Genomic DNA, 22493 nt, shown 5'->3' with positions numbered 1-22493 from the left:
ATTTTTATAATGGCTTTTAATTGTAATACTATAACTGCGTTAATTGAAACACAAAACCAGCAGGATTTCAGCATCCTCTTGGGCACCATCACTGGATATAAAACCTGAATTATCTTCAAAATGGCAATTAGGAGGGAAGATTCACATTAAAAAAAGGAGCATATCTGTGTGATCATTCACAACACCAACCTGTCTGTGTAGCAGATCCCTCAGATTATTTGGTATCTCAAGTAACACTTTATAAATTTCAGTGTTACTCAATAACAAATATTATCATAGGATGTGTAAGTCATGTATTTACTGACATCTACGATCTGACTGATCCAGGATAACAAATCTTACTTAAAACGAATACCTTGCTGATAAACTAGCCATTGTACCTTTATTGAAGATTGTAGTGTTCAGGAAAAAATGCACACGTGCTTGACTTTCCAGAAGCATGTATCAAATTCTTAGTATAAATCCTGGTTCAATCCACATTTTTGTCTTATTCCCAAAATGTTTCCTACTAATCTATGTGCATTTTTTAACTGGAGATCTAACACATATACCATAAGTATAAGAGCTCAGCTCTGAAGCCTGAAAGGCCTAGATTGAATTCCATCTACCTTTTCACAGATTATAATACTCAGTTTCTTCTTCTGTAAATTGGGAATAATTATAGTGCCTACCACAAGAGTTTTAGTGAGGATCAGTGAAATGCATGCAAAGTAATAATACTTAATGTAACTTTAGAACAAGTACTCGTTAAATGAAGAGTTCTGATTGGCTGGTGTTAGCCATAAAAGGAAACACTACTCACAAAAGTGTGGAAGTGGTGAAAAGAAATGTCAAGAGAAGGGTGTAGGCAGGAAAGAAAGAGAGAGAAGATACCAGCATTGGCAGCAGGGGCTACTGGAAGAAGAGAAAGAAGATGAATAACAATCTGAAAGGGTCTGGATATCTATGTCGCTGCATCCTAAAAGCCTAACGCTTTGAAGATATTACCACCCCATGTAAACGTGTTTAGGGAGGTACTGGAGGGCACAGCATCAGGTGGCGATAAACAGTCACCCAGGCTGCACCACCAAACAATGCACTTGAGAGAATAACTCACTGTAACCTTTTCAGAAACTTTCATCACAATCCACAGTTGTGATACTTAAAGGGTTAACTCTTCTCCATTCAGAAAACGCATTTACTCAGAATAATGTGTTCACTAAGAATTTTCACATATACGCGAGACCTATTCTTATACAACATACAGAGGACAGAAAATGGCCTTTCTTATACTTTTGTTAAAAGATCATCAAAAAAACACTGGCAATTTAGTAAGTTTATATGATACATGTGTAACTTTACAATCCGTCATTGCTAGGACAAAAAAAGGAAAACAGCTATACGATCAGCAAAATAATGCCACAGAGCAGATATGTATGCACTTTAAAATAGAAAGGAAGAGGCATTCTTCTGTCATTTTAGCCCTCCCTCAGATATTTCTGCATACACAGCACTCATAAAACAGATCACATCTCAAAATGAAAGAATAAATGCTATATACAGTTTTGGTCCTTTTCTGATGGTGTTTAAACAAAGAAATAAATGAGATTAATTAACAATTAAAATGACTATTCAAATTTTTCATGAGCAATCTTACTGATGGATCTTTATAAAAACGGAAAACAAACTAAATAAATCTGGACAAGAGAAAACAGTGATTTCCAGTAGGAAAATAGCCTGGACCTTAGGAGAAATAAATAAGATGCAGCAATAAATGAAAAAATTCTCCACTGCATAACATCTTTTACAAAGCAAACTATTAGGACTCATTTTGATTAGCATAGCCATTAGTTGGACATGAATATTGATTTTTCAAAGTTTTCAGTCAATCACCAGTGCATAGCATTCAGTGTGGAAAAGTCTACGAGAACTTTTTTCTGTATTCCGCATGTGATCTCAATGACACAATGACATACTCACTTGACTTCACAGGAGTGGATGCTTAACTCCTTATGCAGCAGCCCACTGGTGAGATGGTACACCAGAACAGAACCGTTACTTGTACCTATCAAGATGACGTAACAGAAGAGCATTCATCCAGTGGGAGTTCCAGATCTTTCCAACACATCTTTTCTCAAGATTTTAATTATTTTACAAAATTTACCTTTTATAAAAGGGACCCGAGCTATGTGTTAAAAAAGACTGAATTTCTCAGTCTTCCTTCTTATCAAAACTGGGCCTATTCTCATGTGCTCTAAAATCCTACCTAAATCCAGGGATAGATTTTCACAGAAAGGCTTCAAAACCTGAGTCAATACACATAAAATATGAAGAAGCAATTCCCTCAGCTTTTTTACACATGGGATTATACTTTTTGAGATCCGAAATGTTTATTACAGCCAGTCCTCAAAAAGGCAACTCATTATCCAGATTTTTCTATTTTTCTTTACAAAGATTTTGGTTTTTACATTAAATAAATCATAAAAGGATGGTGAAGTGGTGGCTGACTTGGATTCTGAGTTCAAAAGGCCCTGGCTTTGCCCCATGCACTTACAAATTGCCTCCCCACACTGAATCTGTGTTTTTCTCCTTCTGTCGAGGGAATAATAGCACATCTGCCGGAGATTAAACGAGAAGACATACGTAAAACAGTTCACTACCTGGCACAATGTAAGCACACGATTACTATTTCTCTTATCACCGTAATTATGGTTTGTAGTTACTGTTATTCCTAAAGCTTTTTATGGTCTCAGGTAGTCTGTCTAAAATTTAACTTGGAAGGGACATGGCCATTCTTGAGAAAGTAACGTTTCAGTCTTTAAAATGTTTTTCTAAGTTAAGAAAAGTAAACAGTGTAATTGGTTGGACAAATACTTTCTCACTGCACATGACTTAAAAGGATTAATGGATTCATACAAAGCAACAGAATGCAGAAATACTAATAAAACAACAATAACAATAGATATAAAAATGCCAGGCAAGTTCCAATTTTAGCTTACTTACTGAATAAAGCCAGAAGTGTTTTGCAAAACTACTCTAGACAAATACATTACACTTGTTTACAATTATCATCTATTCCACAATATCTTCTAATACTGAGAAAATACATAAAGAACTACTAAACTTTTCAATTAACAGATCTTCATAATAATCAAGTGATTTCTAAATTCCACAAGTTTTGATGACGTTGACCCTATGATCTAATACTCTAGGGGCACCACGAGGAGAAGTAACTCCACAGTCACCTCTGCTTTTCCTCCCTAGTGACTCTGCAAAAGTTTAGGCACTTATTTTATATTTTTGCTTTTACTTTATTATACTAAACTCAATAAATGACTGATATTCACTGTAAACTAGTATAATACAACTTATTCCATAATGGAAATCTCAGACCCTGACTTAGCTCTTATTATCTAGTTATCCCAAGAAGTAATTTTCTCCAAGAACATGACAAAATCCTAACCGACAAATTAGGTATATGACAATGTATATGCATGTACATACAATGTATGTTGAGATATCCTAATTAAAATCTCTGTAAGAGGTTTAATACAGATCAATAGTTTCTAAAGCAAAAATTAAACATTTATCTGCATTTACATAAATCTGAACATATGGACACATGGACTACTAAACCTGTAAATTCAAATCACTTTCAGAAGACAGTAACGGAAAAATGAGAAAATAAGAATAATGTCAAATAGTAATATTCAATGAGCCTTTAGCACTCACAAGTCAGCCATTAAGCTGAGACATATACTAGTAACAAAATAAATGTGCTTTCTTTCATTTTAGAAAGAAAAAAACAACCACAAATCACATGTTTGTAGACCTGGGGAGGAAGCCAGAAGCTAAGCAATAGCATCTTTAACAAATGTTGACAATTTCAAACAAATACGGTATTTTTCAAAATTTCAGAGAAATATATTTTAACCTTATATACTTAATACCAAATTAAAATTTGGTTTTCTCTATAAAGGAAATTAGGTTACTCACATTACCATGAAATTAATGTAACAGTAAGTTGAAATCCAGACCAATTTTTCTATCTACAACATAAAAATACGCAATTTCAACCCAAAAGGCAAATCTTTACAGAGATGATAGCCACTTTAAACAATGTTTAGGATACAATTCCTAGCAAATGAAGACCAGTGCTGTTATTAAACTATTAACTATGACTATACTGTTAGTTAACAAAAATCCAATACAAAATGACATGCCTGGAAAGAGCCTAAAGTGGACCAAGAAATGACAAGGAGTCGGATTTCGCCTCACACAGGGACTATCCTGGCATTTCAGAAACGCGCCCACAGTGTCAGGGTCTCTATCACCCAGTGTCAGGTGGATGCTACCATTGTGATTAAAAATGAGTAACTAAAAAGATTAAAAGGACAGAAAAAAAAGTATTTCAAGATGAGTATTTACATGATTTCACTCAGCCTCTTCCTCCTCTTAAAGCATTCTCAAAGAGAATAAAGGATTTTCCAGTAACTAGGAAACTTAGCTATCTTATAAAATATAAAACAAGCATAAAGAATGAAAGAACAGGTCCGATCCTCACCAACAGCAAGCAGTGGCTGATACATCCTGATGTTTTTTGTGGTCAACGGCGGGCACATTCGGATGGCAAACTGCGGCGAGGGCAGCCCTGACAGCAGCCCCGTCAGCAGGAATTTGAGGTGCACCTCCTGCAGAACGGAGCCTTTGGGTTGTTCTTCCCCAGCAATTGCGCTTTGCCCTGATTTGTAATGAAAAATACAAATATATTAATTATAAAGTGTGCTGATCTTAAAAATCTAAGAAACTTTCCAGTGGAAACACTCTTCAGGTCTAGGAAAGACTCGGCAGGCCTAGAAGAGCACATTCAAGTCCAGAAGGTGGAGTGTGGCGCTCCAGGGACTTCGCCACACAGTGGCTCTGAACCTGGCTGTGGGACTTAAACTGCACCTCTGACGTCTCTCAGGACAGGTTCCTGCAGAGGGCTGCTGCCTGGAATTCAGGGACCTTGCTTTCTAAGAAACAGCTTCAGCCGAAGTTCCTGGTATTAGGGCACCAAAGGCAAACCAAGAGGACTGGGGTTAGAGAAGTGTTTCCATGGAGTGGGCGGCTGCTGCTCGTTCCTGTCTGAGCACCTTTCTAAAGTGCTACTTCTCAATCTGATGCACTGTGTAAACTGCACAGAAGATTGGTAATCACCAACAGCAGGTTCAAAGGACTCACCTGGCTTTCTGATACGAAATCTTCATGTGTCGATGAAATTACAAAATTTAAGCTTTATAATTACTTTATATATAAACATGTAAAATAAATATAAAAACGTATATATTAATACACAATATATACACTGTCACTGTTGAGAGTTCTCTTAAATGGTATTATTTTTAGATACAGCATTTGTACTTAGTTTATCAAGTCTCAAACTAAAAAGAGGACTCGAATAAAAACCATTATAATGAAAATGTGAATATGAAGAATATAACAAAATGAAAACCATCACTAAACAGGGTATATAAATTTTCTTCGTATAAACCATTATTGAATACTGTGCTGAAGTTATCAAAAGTACATAATAAAGAATACGTGTGAGTGTATATATACATATACACACACATACTGTGAAAGGAAAAAATGTAAATAATTACTAGGAATGGGAGATGGGATTCTGATTGTAACCTTTTGAGGCTGTAAAATTGATTCAATAATAATGTTATTTTAAAATCTGTAAGATACACAGAAAAAATGACCACCAATTTAATCCAAATAAAATGATCTCTTACGATCAGCCATACAATTGATATTAATCTTCGGTAACAAAAGATGGGCTCTAAAGGAATGGGAAGTTGCACAGGTAGGCACCAGGTTTACCAACCCTGGCAGCTTGGAGCTGACTCCAGGAACTGCCTCCTCCTCCAAGCGTCTTCTCTGAGACAACTCACAAGATGGGGCAGATCAGGCCTTAATAAGCAGCAGTCTTTACCCAATGAAGATAAATCAGGCCTCTGTATTTAACTGAATTGCTTTCCATTATCACTAAGTACACAGTGAATTGCAAATTAAAAGTTTAATTAAAAGTTTTAATTAAAATGTTTTCAAGTAACAAAGCTTTACTTATTTAATACTTTTAAATCAACTACATTGTCAAGAACTGCTATACAATCTGTATCCTTTTGGCTCTTAGAAAATGTAATTTATTATCATTTAGTTACCTAAACAGCATAAAATTTCAACCTCCTATGGGCTTCATATGACTGATTAGTTCTGTTCATGTGTGTTTATAATTCTTTTCACTTTAATATTCTATATTAAGCGCAGACAAGGTCAATTAACTCAGAAAATTGTGTTACTGATAAAATGAATTTTGCAAAACAATTATGTGTCTAAACTTCCTCATATGGATTTATGTCTGGAAGGTGAAGAGAAACAATTTTAAATATAAAAGTTAGTGTCATTGAGTGAAAGGATTTTACAATTGGCAGGAATTATGAGAAAACCAAGGCCTGGAGACGTCAGGTCTTGCCTCAGATGACAGGGGAGCAGCCAGGACTGGAGGCCATGGCAAGGAGCAGGCTCCAGACTCAGATGACGGAGCTCATATTTTGGCTCTCCCACTTACCGGCTGTGTGGTTTTGGGCAAGTTTTTTCAATCTCTCTGGGTCTCAGTTCCCACACACATAAAATGGAAATGATGATAATATCACCTACCTTCTAGGGTTGTTGAGGTAATACACAGAGCATTTAGCACAGCACCTAACACAGCATTAAGCACCCAATGTCATCTCTGATTAAAAAGAGTACTAAGGAAATGTTCTAGTATATTACCTATCTAGCATTTAAACAAAAAGACCTAGTAAATAATCTCTATTTTCAACTACATCATGGAAGAACAAATGATACAGAAAATCCTTTCTAAACCACAGCCACCGTTTTTAAAGAATCAGACATCAAAATTGCTCGGCATGTTCACAATTTCTAGTTGTATAGTATTTGAAATAAAAAATGCTCATTCTACCTTTAATATATACTGACTCTATAATAATTAAATAACTTTGAAACATTATTTTATCTGCAAACAAACATGTGTTGAAAGAATCCCCAACATGAAAATAAGAAAATGTATGTCAAAAAGTTAAAATAGTCTTTTCTAATATTGCTCCGTTACTTATTCCTTCAGTAAACATTTATTGCACATCTAGAATGTGCAAGGCCCCGTGCTGGAGATACAAAGTTGAATCAAACACTGTCCCACCCTTGGGGAGCTTCTAACTTAAAGGAGGAAATAGACAAGTAAAATCACAATTACTATCAGCTGATAACTATTAGGGACCACAAAAGAACATTTAAATCAGGCTTGAGAGATGAAAAGAGCAACAGCTGAGCTGAATTTTGACTTGGGAGTAGAAGGGGGAGAGAGGAAGCAGGTATCCACCTCTGAGCTGGGGGACCAGGGAGCACGAAGGCCGAGAGGAGGGATGCCTGGCTCAGCAAGGGCTGTATCCACCACCCAGACGCCTACTGTCACCTCCTGCATGTAGATCAGTCTCTCAGGAAGGAACATTTTCTAATTCCTACACTATAATGCCAATCTATACTACTTCGGGCACTTTTATGCTTAAACATTTTATACCTTTCTGATTTATTTAGGAAAGAATGATTCCACGTTTTAGTTTTCTCAAGTATTAACTTTTGACTTTATAATAACTGCAATCAGTGAGTCGATTAATTTTGCCCTTCAAAAAGAATACCTAACATGAAAGTTACAGGAAAAAAGCAGCTTACCAATCATGTTATCTAAGGAGAGGTCTGGGAGTTTATTCTGTAGCACTCCTACAGGAATTCCACAGAAAGACACTGGTGAATACAAGGGGGACACACCAGAACTACTGCAAAGACATAACAATTAGGTGGTTTTTACACACTTAAAACCTGCATTGCATGTCAGTAACTCCAATTACTAATTTCAGATCATGGCATTCTATCTATTTTTACAGTATTTATTCATCTTACCAATACGTGAAATATCTCTAACAGGTGTATATAATTCCCTAATAACTGAAAGTCTTAATTAGCACTTTAAAAATATTTTTTATAGAAAAATGTCCCTGCTATTTTTACGATTCTGGTAATGTAAAAAAAAAGAGGAAACAGAAAACAAAACAAAACAGAGATCCTACTGATCCATTTACCTGTTCCGTGAATTTCGATTACAAACAGCAGACTTCAGTTCCCATATCATGACCCTGCCGTCACTCACTATGAGGGCAGCTGCGTTCTCATTGACAGGACAACACACCATACTGAAGGGACGCACCGTTTTTGTCACCCTGATTGCATCACACTGGCTTCGTAAATCATAGGTAAGCTCCTGGACAGGATCTGGATCTGAGCATAGTATGGTCTTTCTTTTAAATATCAGACAGCAACCATACCAACATCACTACTATTTGTTTTAGTTTAACCTCAACGACAAAGCATATCATTCTTCCACTAATGCAAAGTTTGTCAAGAATGGCCTTCCTTTTTATAATTACTAATTTCTTCAGAATATAAAGATAATTCACTTAATGACTGTCCAAACCAAGTTTAATTTCCAAAATAATGACTATAATCAAAATAGCTTATTTTTTAATGTCTTTAAAATAAAGGAAATACTTTGAAAAAGGATCAGCAGTGATATATGATTAAATAATGAACAGTGCACTAGAGACCATCATAATTCACAGTGATCTACACTAAGCCTGAAAATAACTGTACTTTACAAAAGACATGGAAGTCACTTTTACCTTTATGTAGTACATCATTTCACCAAAACATTTTTATTCTCCAGGATAAGACTAAAACTGACAACTGAATGTCCTGGAGACTTACTAACCTGTCACTTTACCATGGACATTCCTAGAGCAGGGGAGAAGGCAAGGGGGTAGAACAATAAAGGATATACAAGGTTGGACTGGGTATTAAAGAAAAATTCACGAAAGATAACATCTACTTGGCTCACGGATACAATCAAGAAGGAATTACAAAATATTACTTTCCTTGTTGTATATAGAGGTGCGATATGACAACACCAAGAGATGAATTTTGGGCTTGTGCTTTTTTATGCCCCATATTACAACCATATTCTATTTTCTCAAGGCAAAGACTGTCATTAACTCTATGCTTTGGCTGGTACTTGCCACAGGAAGCTTTATAAAATAATTCTGAAGAAGAACGTATTTAACATTATTGTGAGATATACACTCACCTGGTTCCTCATTTGAAGTGGTAAAAACACTATTATAAGATCTTCGAACACGCAAGGTTATACACCCATTTTCATGTAGGCAAAATAAACCATCACGCTGAAAGCAGGGTATTACCTTTAAACAGATGATGTATTTATTTTTAAAAACACTATAGATTAAAAAGTATGTAGAGTGACATTCATATGGGCAAAAAACAAAACAAAAGAAAAACAAAATACATAACCCCCAAGCTTTAAAACTAAATAAAAATTTTAAAAATCCGTTTATAATCCTACAAAATTTGCTTTTATCCATGTAATTAAATAGTTCAGTAAATATCTCCAGATCAGTCAGAAGAATTTCTAGGGTAAATCAAACCAATCAAACGTGCAGAAAAATAAGGGATGTAAAATAACATTATTAATCTTTAAATAAATAGAAAAGAGAAATTAGAACTACGGATTTTTGCAAGATTATGGTTTCCTCTATATAACATTCATAATCAACTTCCGGTGATATAATTTATAAATTGTAGATACCTGCAGAAATGGAACTCCTGTTCGTTCTATTGCAATCACACCCACTGTTTGATTCACCTCAAGGTCAAGGATTAAAATCTCTCGAGGATAGAGTAACAACATGTGATTCCTTTTGGAAGGCAGATATGCCAACTGAAGGCAATCATTAAGAGTCATGAATTCAGCACTGAAAAAAGTAAACATTTACTTTAGGCGTTGAGAAATGAGTCGAAGACTTTATTCATGTCAGAAAAAGCTAATAAAGGATTGAATTTTGAACTCTCCACATTAATAACTGTCAATGAGAATGTTTCCTGAAATGACCAACATGGGCTAGCATCTAAAACTTAAGACCTCTCCTATGTGTCAAACTCCAAATTATGACAATAGTAATATATAGATTGGAAACAGATGTGTTTCTAAACTTTTGAAAAATTTAAAGTAGTAAGTCTATGATATGAGATGGTGAGTGACAATAATATACTGGTATTCTTAAGACAGTTTTATTTTTATTTTGCAATTAGAAGTACTAGACAGACTGCTGAAATCAAGACTCAAGATTAAAAGAAAAGCATTTAGGGCAATTGGGGCTGGGCTGCTGGATAAGAGTCAACGGACTATCTGTATGGCCTTGGGCAAGTCACTTCCTCTACTCTGCCTTCATTCACTTTTAAGCTGTCTCAAACCTTTTTTGAAACAAAGTAGAGTATTTGTCCACTTATCACAGCATTTTCTTCTGTGTAAATAACATAAATGAAATGATATGAAAGACCCTTAAAGTCTCAAAAATCATTTTAGTAATTTGTGATTGTTGTATATATTTAATCACATTTTTGTATTAAATATATTTCAATAGGAATAGACATATAATTAGGTACTATTTTCTTTTTACATAATAATTTTATTAAACAGTTTTGAAGTTTAAAATAAAGTTAGATCAGAGGATTAGAGAGAGGGATGTAGAGTGCATTAAAATCCTGGCTCTACCATTTCCTAGTTGGGTGAGCATGAGAACCGTATTTAAAACAACACAGGACTCAATTTCCTCATTTATAAAATGGGCACAGTACTACTCCCCAGGACTGTAGTAAGATTACATGTAATAATCTATGTGAAAGCACCCACAGCAGTTCTATTTGAAGGGATGAAGAATGCATTTCCCCAATACTCAAGATGAACACACGATTCATGTGAGAGAAAATATAACATATATAAATCATAACATAAAACTATTTAGACTACAAAATATTTATGACAGAATCAATGAAAAATAGAAAGCCCTCTTAAGATATTTAAGGAGAAATCAAATTATTTTGGCATAGGGTGGGAGATAAATTAGTGACCTTAACCAGCTTATGGTTTAAAATATAAAAATGCTATTTACATTTAAATTCGGAATTTATTTGTAGAGCAATTTGTATTTTACCATATATTTTTCAGGTAATGACCCACAAAGTCTAGATAGGATAATCTTAGCACATTAAAAATAAAGGCTTTTTCAAAAAGAATGCCAAAAAAAAACAACTGTCAAAGCAATGAAAATTTAAGAACAATCATAGCTGTAGGAAAAAAGGCAGAAACCTATTTCTAATGCATAAAATTAGTTACTTCAAACAAAACTTATTCAGTTGCAATTTCTGAAATAAATAATAGCTAGCATTTACCAAATGAATGCTTACTAAGTTATCACACACTGTTAAATTCTTAAGTTATGATATCTATTAATCCATACAAGAACCCTGTGAAATCCTTAAAACATTATTCTAGAGATTGGGAGAGTGAAATGTGAGCAAGATTAAAGAATTTTTTGAGTCATATAGCTACAGCTTCCCTAGAATCCTGGCCCTTAACCAGTAAGGGAAACTTCTTTATAAGCATAAGAGAAATACCCATATTTACTGGCTAATGAGATTGCACAGCGTTTAAGTCAGGAAAATGTATTTAAAAGGAAAATCCAGCTTTTGTCCCCAAATTTTTAATATATTCAATAGCCACAATTTTAGAATCTTGACCTCAGATTTTCAGAAGTAAAAATCAGTAGCAAAAATTTTAATCTGTAAAAATCAATGGGGGGAGTTTAGCATAATTTGCAGAAACAAAGGAATCATGTTAAATGCTGAATCTCAGGGAGGAGACAAAAACATTTTTCCTCTTATAAATTCAAAATGAGAAAAAAGAAAGGGTGAGATGAAGAAGAAAATCAATCTTAGTACTTCCCCAACAACGATGTTTTCATGAATAGATGATAAATAGATAAATGCTGAATAAATGAATGAACGCTGGTGTTAGTTTACACTTGTAACTTACCTTGGTTTCTCCTGAGTGATTAAGATTTTCACTTTATTGAGAGCCTTCTTTGCCCCTGTGGCTGCAGCCAGCTTGTTGTGGGCTGGGCTGGAGTGTGGGCTGGAAATATAGACTTTTTTCCCAGGGCCTGAGGGAGGCCGGGCTGGAGAGAAGTCTGAGATGAATACAATACCCTCACTGGTGAGCACTATATTGAGAGAAGGAAAACTCTGATTAAAGTTTAATCAAGTTTAGCACAGAGTTTTATTCCAGTACAATTTTGAGAGCAAAGTAACAATAATTTTAATACAGAACTGGCAGTGTTATGCAGTCGTAACATATCGGGAATGTTCTCCAAGCTGAAGTGAAACAGGTGGTCCGTTAAAATTCATCAGAGGCCTCTGAGCTCAGCATTCTAAATTAATGTTTTATATTAAAAAGATACCAGAAGGTTACCGGCAGAAAGAGCAAATGTTTGCTCTTTCAAATAAATTCAGTGCACGGACTTTCATTAAAAATCTTTCCTCATTCTACCTCATAACTTCAAAATCCAAATACTTCAGAATATAAAATTCACAGAGGAAACAAAAAAATCCCGTATTAGACTCTGCATATCACACTTCACTAAGTTCAAATATTTGATTTGATGACACTAACTTTTTTGATTAGCATGAGCTACCCAGTCTAAATCTATTTCCTCCTTCTTCTCAAGCATCATGCTGAACCCCAGGATGTGTAAGGAGCGCTCTTTTTCTCTCTAATCTAGAGTAAAAGTAGAGTGCTAACAGTGCCTTACTAAGTGTAGAGGAAACAGAAATAGTCAAGGAGGCGGCACCACATTTAGTAACACAAATTATGCCTTTTCATGACTGAAAAATATGATCTCCCTCAGAACTGGGGCTAACTAATGCTCACACATATCTGAGCAGAAGAATCTTCTCTTCTCTGGCTCCCCACAGTTAGTGAGACTGCTTTCTGCACAGGAACAAAGAAGTATTCAAGAGTTATGATGACCCTAGCACATTCAATACCAGTAAATCAAAGACGTTAGGTCAACTGACGCTGTGAAAAATATGGCGCTTTCATCAACCAAATTACAGAGGTGCAGTAAGTTAGCCTGAAGCCTTGTCTCCTTTCCAGCTTACAGAACTCATCCTTCAAGTTCCCTTCTTTTGTGGGATGTCCCCCTCCCTGACCCTGCCAGCTAAGCCACCCTCCTGTGTTCCCACAACACTGCATTTCATAGCAAACCAGCGAGAGAGTGAGAGTATGAATGCATCCAGTCACAGACACACATCTACATATGCCAACCCTAGACACACTGTATTGCACTTATTTATACAGCCACGTTCCCCATTTTAATTTCTACCTGTCTACCCTTCTCTTCCTCCTTCAACACACACATATACACACCCCTCAATAAGTGCTGGTGGATACAAGTTAGCATTTTGAGTCACTCAAATCCAAGGAAAACATTCTTTACCATAGCTAATTCCTTTACCTCCTTCAAGTTTTTGATCAAATACCAAAATGAAGCCTACTTTGAACACTTCTAATACAACCACCTCCCCACTCCCATTCCCTCCCATTCCCTTTATCCTGTTTTACTTTTCATATCACTTATAGTCCCTTAACATAATAGAATTTATTAATTCATGATGCTCATAGTTTAGGATCTGACTCCCTCTGGCTAGAGTGCAAACTCTATGAAGGCAAGAATCCTTGTCTCGGTTCACTGATAACATGCCAGGTTCTCAGAGCATGCCTCACATATAGTAACAGCTCAAGAAACACCTCTTGGATAACTGAATAAAGAATATTTTCTAGGGGGCTGGCCCTGTGGCCAAGTGGTTAAGTTTGTATGCTCCGCTTTGGCGGCCCAAGGTTTCACCGGTTTGGATCTTGGGTGCAGACATGGCATTGCTCATCAAGCCACACGGAGGTGGCGTCCCACATAGCAGAGCCAGAAGGAGCTACAACTAGAATATACAATTATGCAGTGGGGGGCTTTGGGGAGAAAAAGAAAAAAAAAAAGATTGGAGACAGATGTTAGCTCAGGGCCAACGTTTAAAAAAAAAAGAATATTTTCTAAATAATTTAGTCACAAAAATATCTGTCTAAAAACAAATCTAATTTTTAGATCATGAGCTCAGTCAACATCTAAGGCACACTGGCAAAAACAACCTCTGCAAGAAAAAATTCCCTTGGGCTTATTCTGTTCCTTACGTGTGTCTGTTTAAGGCATTCAAAACGCATGGCATGAATTAGAAAGATTTTTTAAAAAGGAAGAACCGAATTTGGCCAGACTAAATGAAATCCTTGACTCAGGTTCTTTAAATGTTCCTAGAAAAACAAAGTTAATTAAGTCTGAATTAGAACAGCACAGCAACTCTCTCTCCCTGGCTAATCTAATTCTATTCACAAATTCAACACAGTGACGGTCTAGCTTGCAGACTTAAATTTCCAACTATCAACATATCTGCAAATGCTATGGGGTTATGATTTAGTATCCGTATTTAGAGCTGCAGACATATGGACTAGATGTGCTTCTCCATTTTGCTCAGTCGTTTTAACATTAGATATATGATATGTGTTGTGCATACCCCATGCATACAGCAATAACTATACTATAAATACCTCAATTCATTTTCCACAAGAAACTAGTACTCACAAGTTAAATGTGAGGGATCAAAAGGGTCAAAAGAAAAAGACAGGATGTTATCTGCATAGCTCTTCTTCCACAGTTTGGTGCCAGTATCTGCATTCCAGAGCACAATATAATTTGGCGGGTGGATAGCAAGCAGTAAATCTCGGGAAGCATCTTGATTCCACAGCCACTGAACATCTGTAAAGACCAGATAAATAAAGGCAGAATTCAGAAATTACCCACTTCAAAACACTTGGCTAATGTGTTCTTAATATTTAGGTTTGTTTTTCTTTTTTACATAATCCTTAAAATCTTAATTCCTCTTCTCCCCCCAAAGGTGGATATGTATGGATATGTGTGAAGATTACAAAGAAAAAGCTAATTTTATATAAAAATGAGCTGTTTGGACATTAGAATCTCAAGGTCAACATTTTCTAGTATTCTGAAATATGTGAAAGAAAATACAAGGTAATTTGCACTAATCTTTACTTAAAATTTTATGTCAAAGACTGTCCTAGCCATGATCTCTAATGTCATTCTCCTAACGTTTCTGTGTAATTACTTAATGGCACTGGGCAGAGTTTCCTATTTTCTCACAATGATAAACAGGGTAAAGATCTAGTTCAGTATGCAGTACACAGTACTCAATAAACATTTTTTAAATAGTCATTTAAAAAATTTACTCAATCAAGAGAGCCACTCAGTCAAAGCCTTGAGTCTAAAGAATACTGTATTGGTTTTAGGTCAGTAATACAAACAAACAAGAAAACAAATCATCTATGTGAAAATGAAAATAAAATTGTGATAATCTCAGTTATGGAAAGTAAGCACAGAGGGATAATTCAAGACAGCAGGTCAGCCAAGTTTACTTATATTAAGCTTAGATTACAAGACTGTTTACACCAGCTTAATTTTTCTCATTATTCATGAGGTTGATGTTGAAATTAGCAAATTTCACCAAAGCACAGATCAGCTGAGATGTGAGGAAATACTGATTGGAAAGTGCTGATTAGGAAAAGAAAACTAGATTCAGATCAGTAGAACAGGCTAAACAATCAAGAGTTAACTGGGAAGTGATGAAATTAAATGAATGGGGAAAAAAACCACTCTAAGAGTAAGTGTATCACTATAAACACTTAGCAGAGCCAGACTTTCCTCACCCTGAATAGGTTTGGCATGCTCTTGGATCTCACACTGAGCTACGCCTGCTGCTACATCCCAAACGATGATCTTTCCATTGACGTCAGCCGAAGCTAAGCGCAAGGAATACGGTGAGCCAATGTTATGGTGATAATTCTCCCTGGCCCATTTCACCTAGTATCAAGAAGAAATCAAAGCAAGTATATACCTGCACTGGATGAAACCAAACATCATTTTCATAAAACATCAACCAGAACCCATACTACATTCCACACCGTATTACAAAAATATTGAGAAAGAATAAACAGGAAACTGGTTTCCATCTTGAAAGTCACACATTTTTATTATTTATGGTATTTTTTAAAAGTTGCAGCTGAAAGTATTTTTGAAAACATCACTCTGTCCCTGCCTTTAAAGTATGAAAAATGACACATAGCCTTACTATTTTGGGAAATCCGGGTAAAAACTCCAGAATACCATATCATAAAATGGTAACGACCACTGGTATGACCAAATGATACAATCATAAAATCTAATTATGGCAGAACATCTAAAGTCCTAAATTGTTAAGTAGAATGCTTTTCTGTATTCTATTCTCCTAATTAAAAGCAGATAACCTTAGAGCTACAAAAACCTTGCAGAGGGAAAAATAGGAAAAAACAAAAGCAAACAAAAAACTCTGCTGTCCCTTTTTCATAAAATTGCAAAAAATGTTAATAGATTTTTCTCTTAAAAAAAAGGTATACTTCACACTTTTAGCAACATCATAAGAATAGGATTTATAAAATAAAAACCACAAGAATTGCAGTGCAAACTGGGTTAATCCTGAGCATTAAATACTGACAGCTAGCGTCAGGAATAAAACACAGTCCTCACCCGGAGCCAAGGCCTTCCCTGGCCTCCTGCTTGGCCACAACCTCCTCTCTCTTCTAGCTCAGCATCCTGCTTGTTTCCTTCAAAGCGTTCACCACACAACAATTTGTAATTATTTTATTTACTTTGTTTTGACCTATCACCAACTCATGAACTGTAAGGCAGGATCATGTGGGCCTTGTTCACATTTCAATTCCCAGACCTTAATATAGTGCCCAAAGCTGGTGTTCAATAAGTATGTGTTTAATAAACGAACTTAAATACCACAGAATCTTCAAATATATACACATGTAAACATATGCATCAAGACTCACATGTGTGTGTATATACATGTAAACACTCACATAATGCTAAAGTAGAGAAGTATGCTAACCAATTCCAATAGTATTCATGAAAAAGTTGGAAACAACAAGTTTTTTGAACTCCATTGTTAACAAGCCTTAAGGCTCTACTGTAATACATCTTTTCCTCAGGCAAGAGGTTTTTTTAATGAAACGTGTAGAGGGGTATGTGTATGCATATATGTGTGTGTATATATTTGAGTGTGTGTATATTTATTTTATATATACGTGTATGTATATAGTCAATCCTCATCTTCAGATTCTGTATTTGTGAATTTGCCTACTCACTGAAATTTGTGATTTTATTTGCAAATCTTTTCTTGTGGTCTATTTATGTGTTTTGCATATTTGTGCTTTTTGTTGATGATTTCAGTTTCAAATGCACAATGCTAAAGTGCTGTCTAGTGTTCCTAAGTGCCTTATGGGAAAAACATGATAAGCTTTGCTCAGGCATGACTTACAGTGCTGCTGGCCATGCGGTCAATATTAATGAATCAACAATATATATTAAAGAAGATGTCTTTTACCAGAAACACATATAAAACAAGGTTATGTATTGATCAGTTGATGAAAATATTGTGACTAGAGGCTCCAGGAACCTAACCCTGTTTTACCCCTAGGAGCAATCAACGTTTCAGTATTCACTAATTCGGTGTTTGTAACAACTTTACAGAATAAAACTACCATGGATAAGAACTGATTGTGTGTGTACGTATATTTATATGTACATAGTGCTTGAGTTTCACTTATGTATACCTCAAGAAGTGTATATATATATTTTTTAAATCACCTAAACACATCATAATAAAACTGCTGAAAACCAAAGATGAGAAAATCCTGAAGGCAGCCAGACGAGAACAATACACTGCACACAGAGAAGCAAAGACAAGAATTTCTCATCAGAAATTACACAAGCTGGAAGACAGTGAAGAGATATCTTTAAAGTACTACAAGAAAAACAAACTGGTGAAATACTCTTTCAGACAAAAGCTGAGAGAACCAAACACTATTAGATATGTACTTAAAGGAAATTCTTCAGGCAAAGGGAATGTAATACCAGACTGAAACTTGGATTTAGCTACTCAAAGAAATGAAAACCTCAAAAAAATCCTATACCTAACATCAGACAATGGTGAACGGCTGAATGCTTTCCTTCTAAGTGCAGGAGCAAGACAAGAATATCCTCTCACCATTCCTATTCATTATAGTTGAGGTCCTAGCAAATGCAACATGGAAAGAAAAATAAATAGAAGACATGCAGATTATCAATGAAACAATTGTCATCTGCAGATAACGATTGTCTATATAACAGCCCCCCCCTCGCAAATTACTAGATCTAATGAGTGTAGCAAGATCACAGGATATAGGTCAACATACAAAAATCAATTCTATTTTTCCCTACTTCACATTACATTCAAAACTTAACTCAAAATGGGTCAAGAATCTAAATGTAAGAGCTAAGGCTATAAAATTCTTAGAAGAAAACAAAGGTGTAAATCTTCCTGACACTGGAAAAAGCAATGGTTTCTTAGATACAGCAACAACAACAAAAAATAGATAAAATGGACTACATCAAAAATTAAAACCTTTGTGCTTCATAGGACACAACCAAAAAAGTGAAAGACAACTCAGAATGAGAAAATATTTGCCAACCAAATATCTGATAAGGGACTTGTATGTAGAATACATAAATAACTCTTACAACTCAATAATACAAAGACAACGCAATTTTAAAATGGGCAAAGGATTGAACAGACATTTCTCAAAGAAGATATACAAATGGCCAATAAGCACATGAAAGATGCTCAACATCATTAGTCATGAGGGAAATGCAGACCAAACCAGAATGAGAACCACTTCATACCCACGAGGATGGCTAAGACGGAAAGGACAGACAATAACACGTGTTAGTGAGGATGTGGAGAAACTGGAATCTTCATACACTGCTAGTAGGAGTGAAAATGGTGCAGGCTTTTTGGAAAACAGTCTGGTAGTTCCTCAAAAAGTTAAATATAGAGTTATCATATGAGTCAGTGGTCCCACTCCTAGGCATATACTTAAGAGAAATGAAAACAGAGGTTCACACAAAAAATTGTACACAAATGTTCACAGCAGCATTATCTACAATAGCTGAATAGAGGGAAATACCCAAAGGTCCATCAGTAAATAAATGTGGTGTATTCATATATTGGAATACTATTCAACAATAAAAAGGAACAGAGTACTGATACATACTACAACATGTATGACCCTTGAAAACATTAGGCAAGATGAAAAGAAGCCAGACACAAAGGCCACATCTTGCCTGATTTTGTTTACGTGAAATGTCCAGAATAGGCAAAGCTACAGGACAGAGAGCAGATTAGTGGTGGCCCAGGGATGCAAGGGATAGGTGAAAGGAGGTGACTGCTCACAGGTACAAGGTTTCATCTGAGGTTATGGAACTGATTGTGGTGACAGCTGCACAACTCTGTGAATATACTAAAAACCAGGTGAATTTGATGGTATGAATCTCTCCATAAAGCTGCTACCAAAAAAAAAGCCCCCAGATCTCTCTCTCCAATCCTAACCTCTCTCCTCAAATTTCAGATCACTCTAATTCAATCGCCCCAGATCCCTCACACTTCACATGGTAAAACTTAAATTTATTGACTTCATACACACTTATCATAGCAACACTGTCAGTTACTCAAACAGAAACTTTGGAGTCATTCAACTCTCTGCCTCTCCCTTAAAACTGATTACTATAAAGGCTATCAAGTTTACCTCTTAAGCAGCTCCTAAATAGGACTCCTTCATGCCTCCGCTTTATTTTATGCCCTTAGAATTTCCCCCCGAAATTACTGCAAGTCTCCTAAATGACCTCAATGCCTCATCTTGCCTTTCTCCAAAAGATCCTCCACCGCTGCCCGAGTGAGCTTTTCTAAAATGCAAATATGACCATATCAATCTCCTACTTAAAAATCCTAATTCCTTCGTGATCTTACAAAACTTTCAGGGCAAGTGAACTTCTCTGGCTGCCTCCTCCTTCATCACTCCTACACGTGTATCCCTCCTTTTAGCCATCTTTATGCACTCTACTTACCTTCGTGTGTATTCTTCCTTCTTCCTGTAGTGCTCCTCCCCTAATTTTTCACTTGACTAACCACTGTTTACCAGTCCCTAAAAGGGAAAGACTTCTGTGACCCTCTCCTGATCCCTACAACTAGGTGATATGTAGCTCCTTTGTCTTCCCACAGCCTCTGATGCAAGTCTCACTTATCACACTGTATTTGTGTGTTCTCTTTTCCTCTTTCCTCATCAGACAATGAACTGCTTGAGGGATTTCATCTTTACATCCTTAGCAAATGCGAAGTTGCAAAATGAATGAAGGAATGAGTGGTCCAGTGAATGGTAGAATTGCGTTTTCCTTCAGCTTTAAAATGACCTAAAGGGGCCAGCCCCGGGGCCGAGTGGTTTAGTTCGCATGCGGTGGCCCAGCGTTTTGCCGGTTCGGATCCTGGGCACCGCCATGGCACCGCTCATTAGGCCATGCTGAGGCGGCATCCCACATGCCACAACTAGAAGGACCCACAACTAAAATATACAACTATGTACTGGGGGGATTTGGGGAGAAAAAGCAGGGAAAAAAAAGAAAGACCGGCAACAGTTGTTAGCTCAGGTGCCAATCTTTTAAAAAAAACAAAAAAAAACAGAAAAAAGACCTAAGAACTAGCATTTAATAGCTCATCCTGGATTGACATTAAGTCATATACATGGAAATACTTAGGCTACCCCAAACAGATTATTATATTTAAAATCTATTCAACATTTGTACATACGACAATGAGATTCTAGCGATATTTACAACTTTAGAATAGATTACATGTTCTAGGGTCAAAGTAGAATTTGACTTACCTTGACAACATCAGCTTTATGTTTCTCTAAAACTTGAAGAGTCTGGGCAGTATTGGAATCAATCACTACCACAAGGGAATGACATCCATAAGCAATTAAACCTTGCCAGCCCCTAACAAAACAGCAATGTTCAAATTTAAGTACCAAACAAAGCAAGACTTAACTTCCCTCTTGCCAAGAGGCATCCTAAATAAATCTAACGAATATGTACTACCATTAGTAAAATCATTATTTAAGCCCAAAGGCCAGTATTTTACATTGTCCCATTTACATAAAAAGTTGAGGTAAACTTAAAAATGCTTGTTGAAATTCATTTTCCATTCGGATAAAAAAGGTTCTAAGAGATGAGCATACAGAGGCGTGAGGATGTGCAAACACTCCTGCCGCCTACTTGTCTTTCAGGGCATCCACCTTGTCTTATTCAACCTGGAACCCCGAGCATCCACAAAGCGCCTGGCATCGCGTTCCCTAGTATCTGCGATTAGCCCTGTCCTTCCAACAAGATACAGAGACAAACCCTGGACAGGAGGTTCCGGTCCTCTTGCCAACATGCCCAGCAGCCCCAGCTACAGAATTTTGCTTTATATTTGTCTTAATTATTAATTTTCAGAGCTTGCAGTGTTACTTTATAGTGAAAAGATAAAGCTGAAATGAGGTGAAGCAAACAGGCGCCTCGCCCGGGCCTGGCACCCTGTTGAATGAATAAAGGGATGAGAGAGAGAGACAGCTGGGAAGAGAGCGGCCAGGGGCAGGGACGGTGCAGGGAGCGGCCCGAGACCCGAGAAGAGGCGGAGAGGGGAAGGGGATGGTAGAGAAGGACGTGCGGGGAAAGGGGCCAGGAGAAGCAAAGATGGGAGAGAGAGGGCACGTATATTTGCACGGGGCAAGTTGCGACACGGGGTATTGCTACCACTACAGCAACAACAACAATCCAGCATTTAAAAGAACCCCTCCACGGTGTGAGGGCGGCGCCCAGCCCTGGCGAGGCCAAATCCGCCAGGGGGTGAAACCTCCCGTTCGGTGCCCTTTCCCTCGCGAACTGCCGACGGCGGCTGCCTCGACGCCTGGCGCCCTCACCAGTCCACCGCCGCCTTGTTGTGGGCGTTGAGCGCCCCGGTGAGGGTGCGCGCGGACACCTTGAAATTCACCGTGTAGGGCAACATTTCGGCGGCGACACCCGCCCGCGGCGCGCACCCACAACCAGGAAGCGGCGCTAACTCGCTTCCGTGCCAAACAGAGTCCGGGTGGTTCCGTGGGCGCCGCCGTTTGGTTCCGGCGGATTCACAGTTTCACCGCCCTCGGATTCCGCCGCCTTCAGGTTCCGCCGCTCCCCCGTTCCGCCTCCTTCAGGGTTCCGCTGCTCTGCGTAGGCCCGGGCTGTACCTTGGAGCAAGTGGTGCTGCCTCCAGTCGTGGGTGTTTTCTTCGTACTGGGACTGCAGAGGCCTCTGAGCCCTGCTGGAAATCGTGAAAAAAAGCAACAGCTTAAACGTCCCAGTTAGCCTTTCTACCTTTGGTCAATTTAGGGCGACTACGGATGCCAGCGCTGTTGTAGGCGCCCGGGGCGTAGTGATGAAGACGGCGTCTGC

General features: G+C 37.2%; 1 protein-coding gene across 1 annotated transcript in view; it reads right to left on the bottom strand.

The window, feature by feature from the left end:
* Window positions 1-22141, bottom strand: part of WDR11 (WD repeat domain 11) — a 56971-nt gene extending 34830 nt beyond the window's left edge. The window contains exons 1-11 of the mRNA XM_046653725.1: window positions 21983-22141; window positions 20906-21017; window positions 15815-15968; window positions 14679-14852; window positions 12029-12215; window positions 9743-9908; window positions 9224-9338; window positions 8166-8361; window positions 7759-7862; window positions 4544-4720; window positions 1960-2044 (exon numbers count right to left, since the gene is read on the bottom strand). Coding sequence (XP_046509681.1) covers window positions 1960-2044; window positions 4544-4720; window positions 7759-7862; window positions 8166-8361; window positions 9224-9338; window positions 9743-9908; window positions 12029-12215; window positions 14679-14852; window positions 15815-15968; window positions 20906-21017; window positions 21983-22068 — 1556 coding nt within the window. The 5' untranslated portion in view covers window positions 22069-22141. The remainder of the gene's footprint in view (window positions 1-1959; window positions 2045-4543; window positions 4721-7758; window positions 7863-8165; window positions 8362-9223; window positions 9339-9742; window positions 9909-12028; window positions 12216-14678; window positions 14853-15814; window positions 15969-20905; window positions 21018-21982) is intronic.
* Between the last annotated feature and the right edge of the window lie 352 nt (window positions 22142-22493).

The sequence above is a fragment of the Equus quagga genome, chromosome 2 (genome assembly GCF_021613505.1).
Source record: "Equus quagga isolate Etosha38 chromosome 2, UCLA_HA_Equagga_1.0, whole genome shotgun sequence".
Taxonomy (NCBI): Eukaryota; Metazoa; Chordata; class Mammalia; order Perissodactyla; family Equidae; genus Equus; species Equus quagga.
The sequence above is the reverse complement of the archived record's forward strand: the minus strand, read 5'-3'. Positions and strand labels throughout refer to the sequence as shown.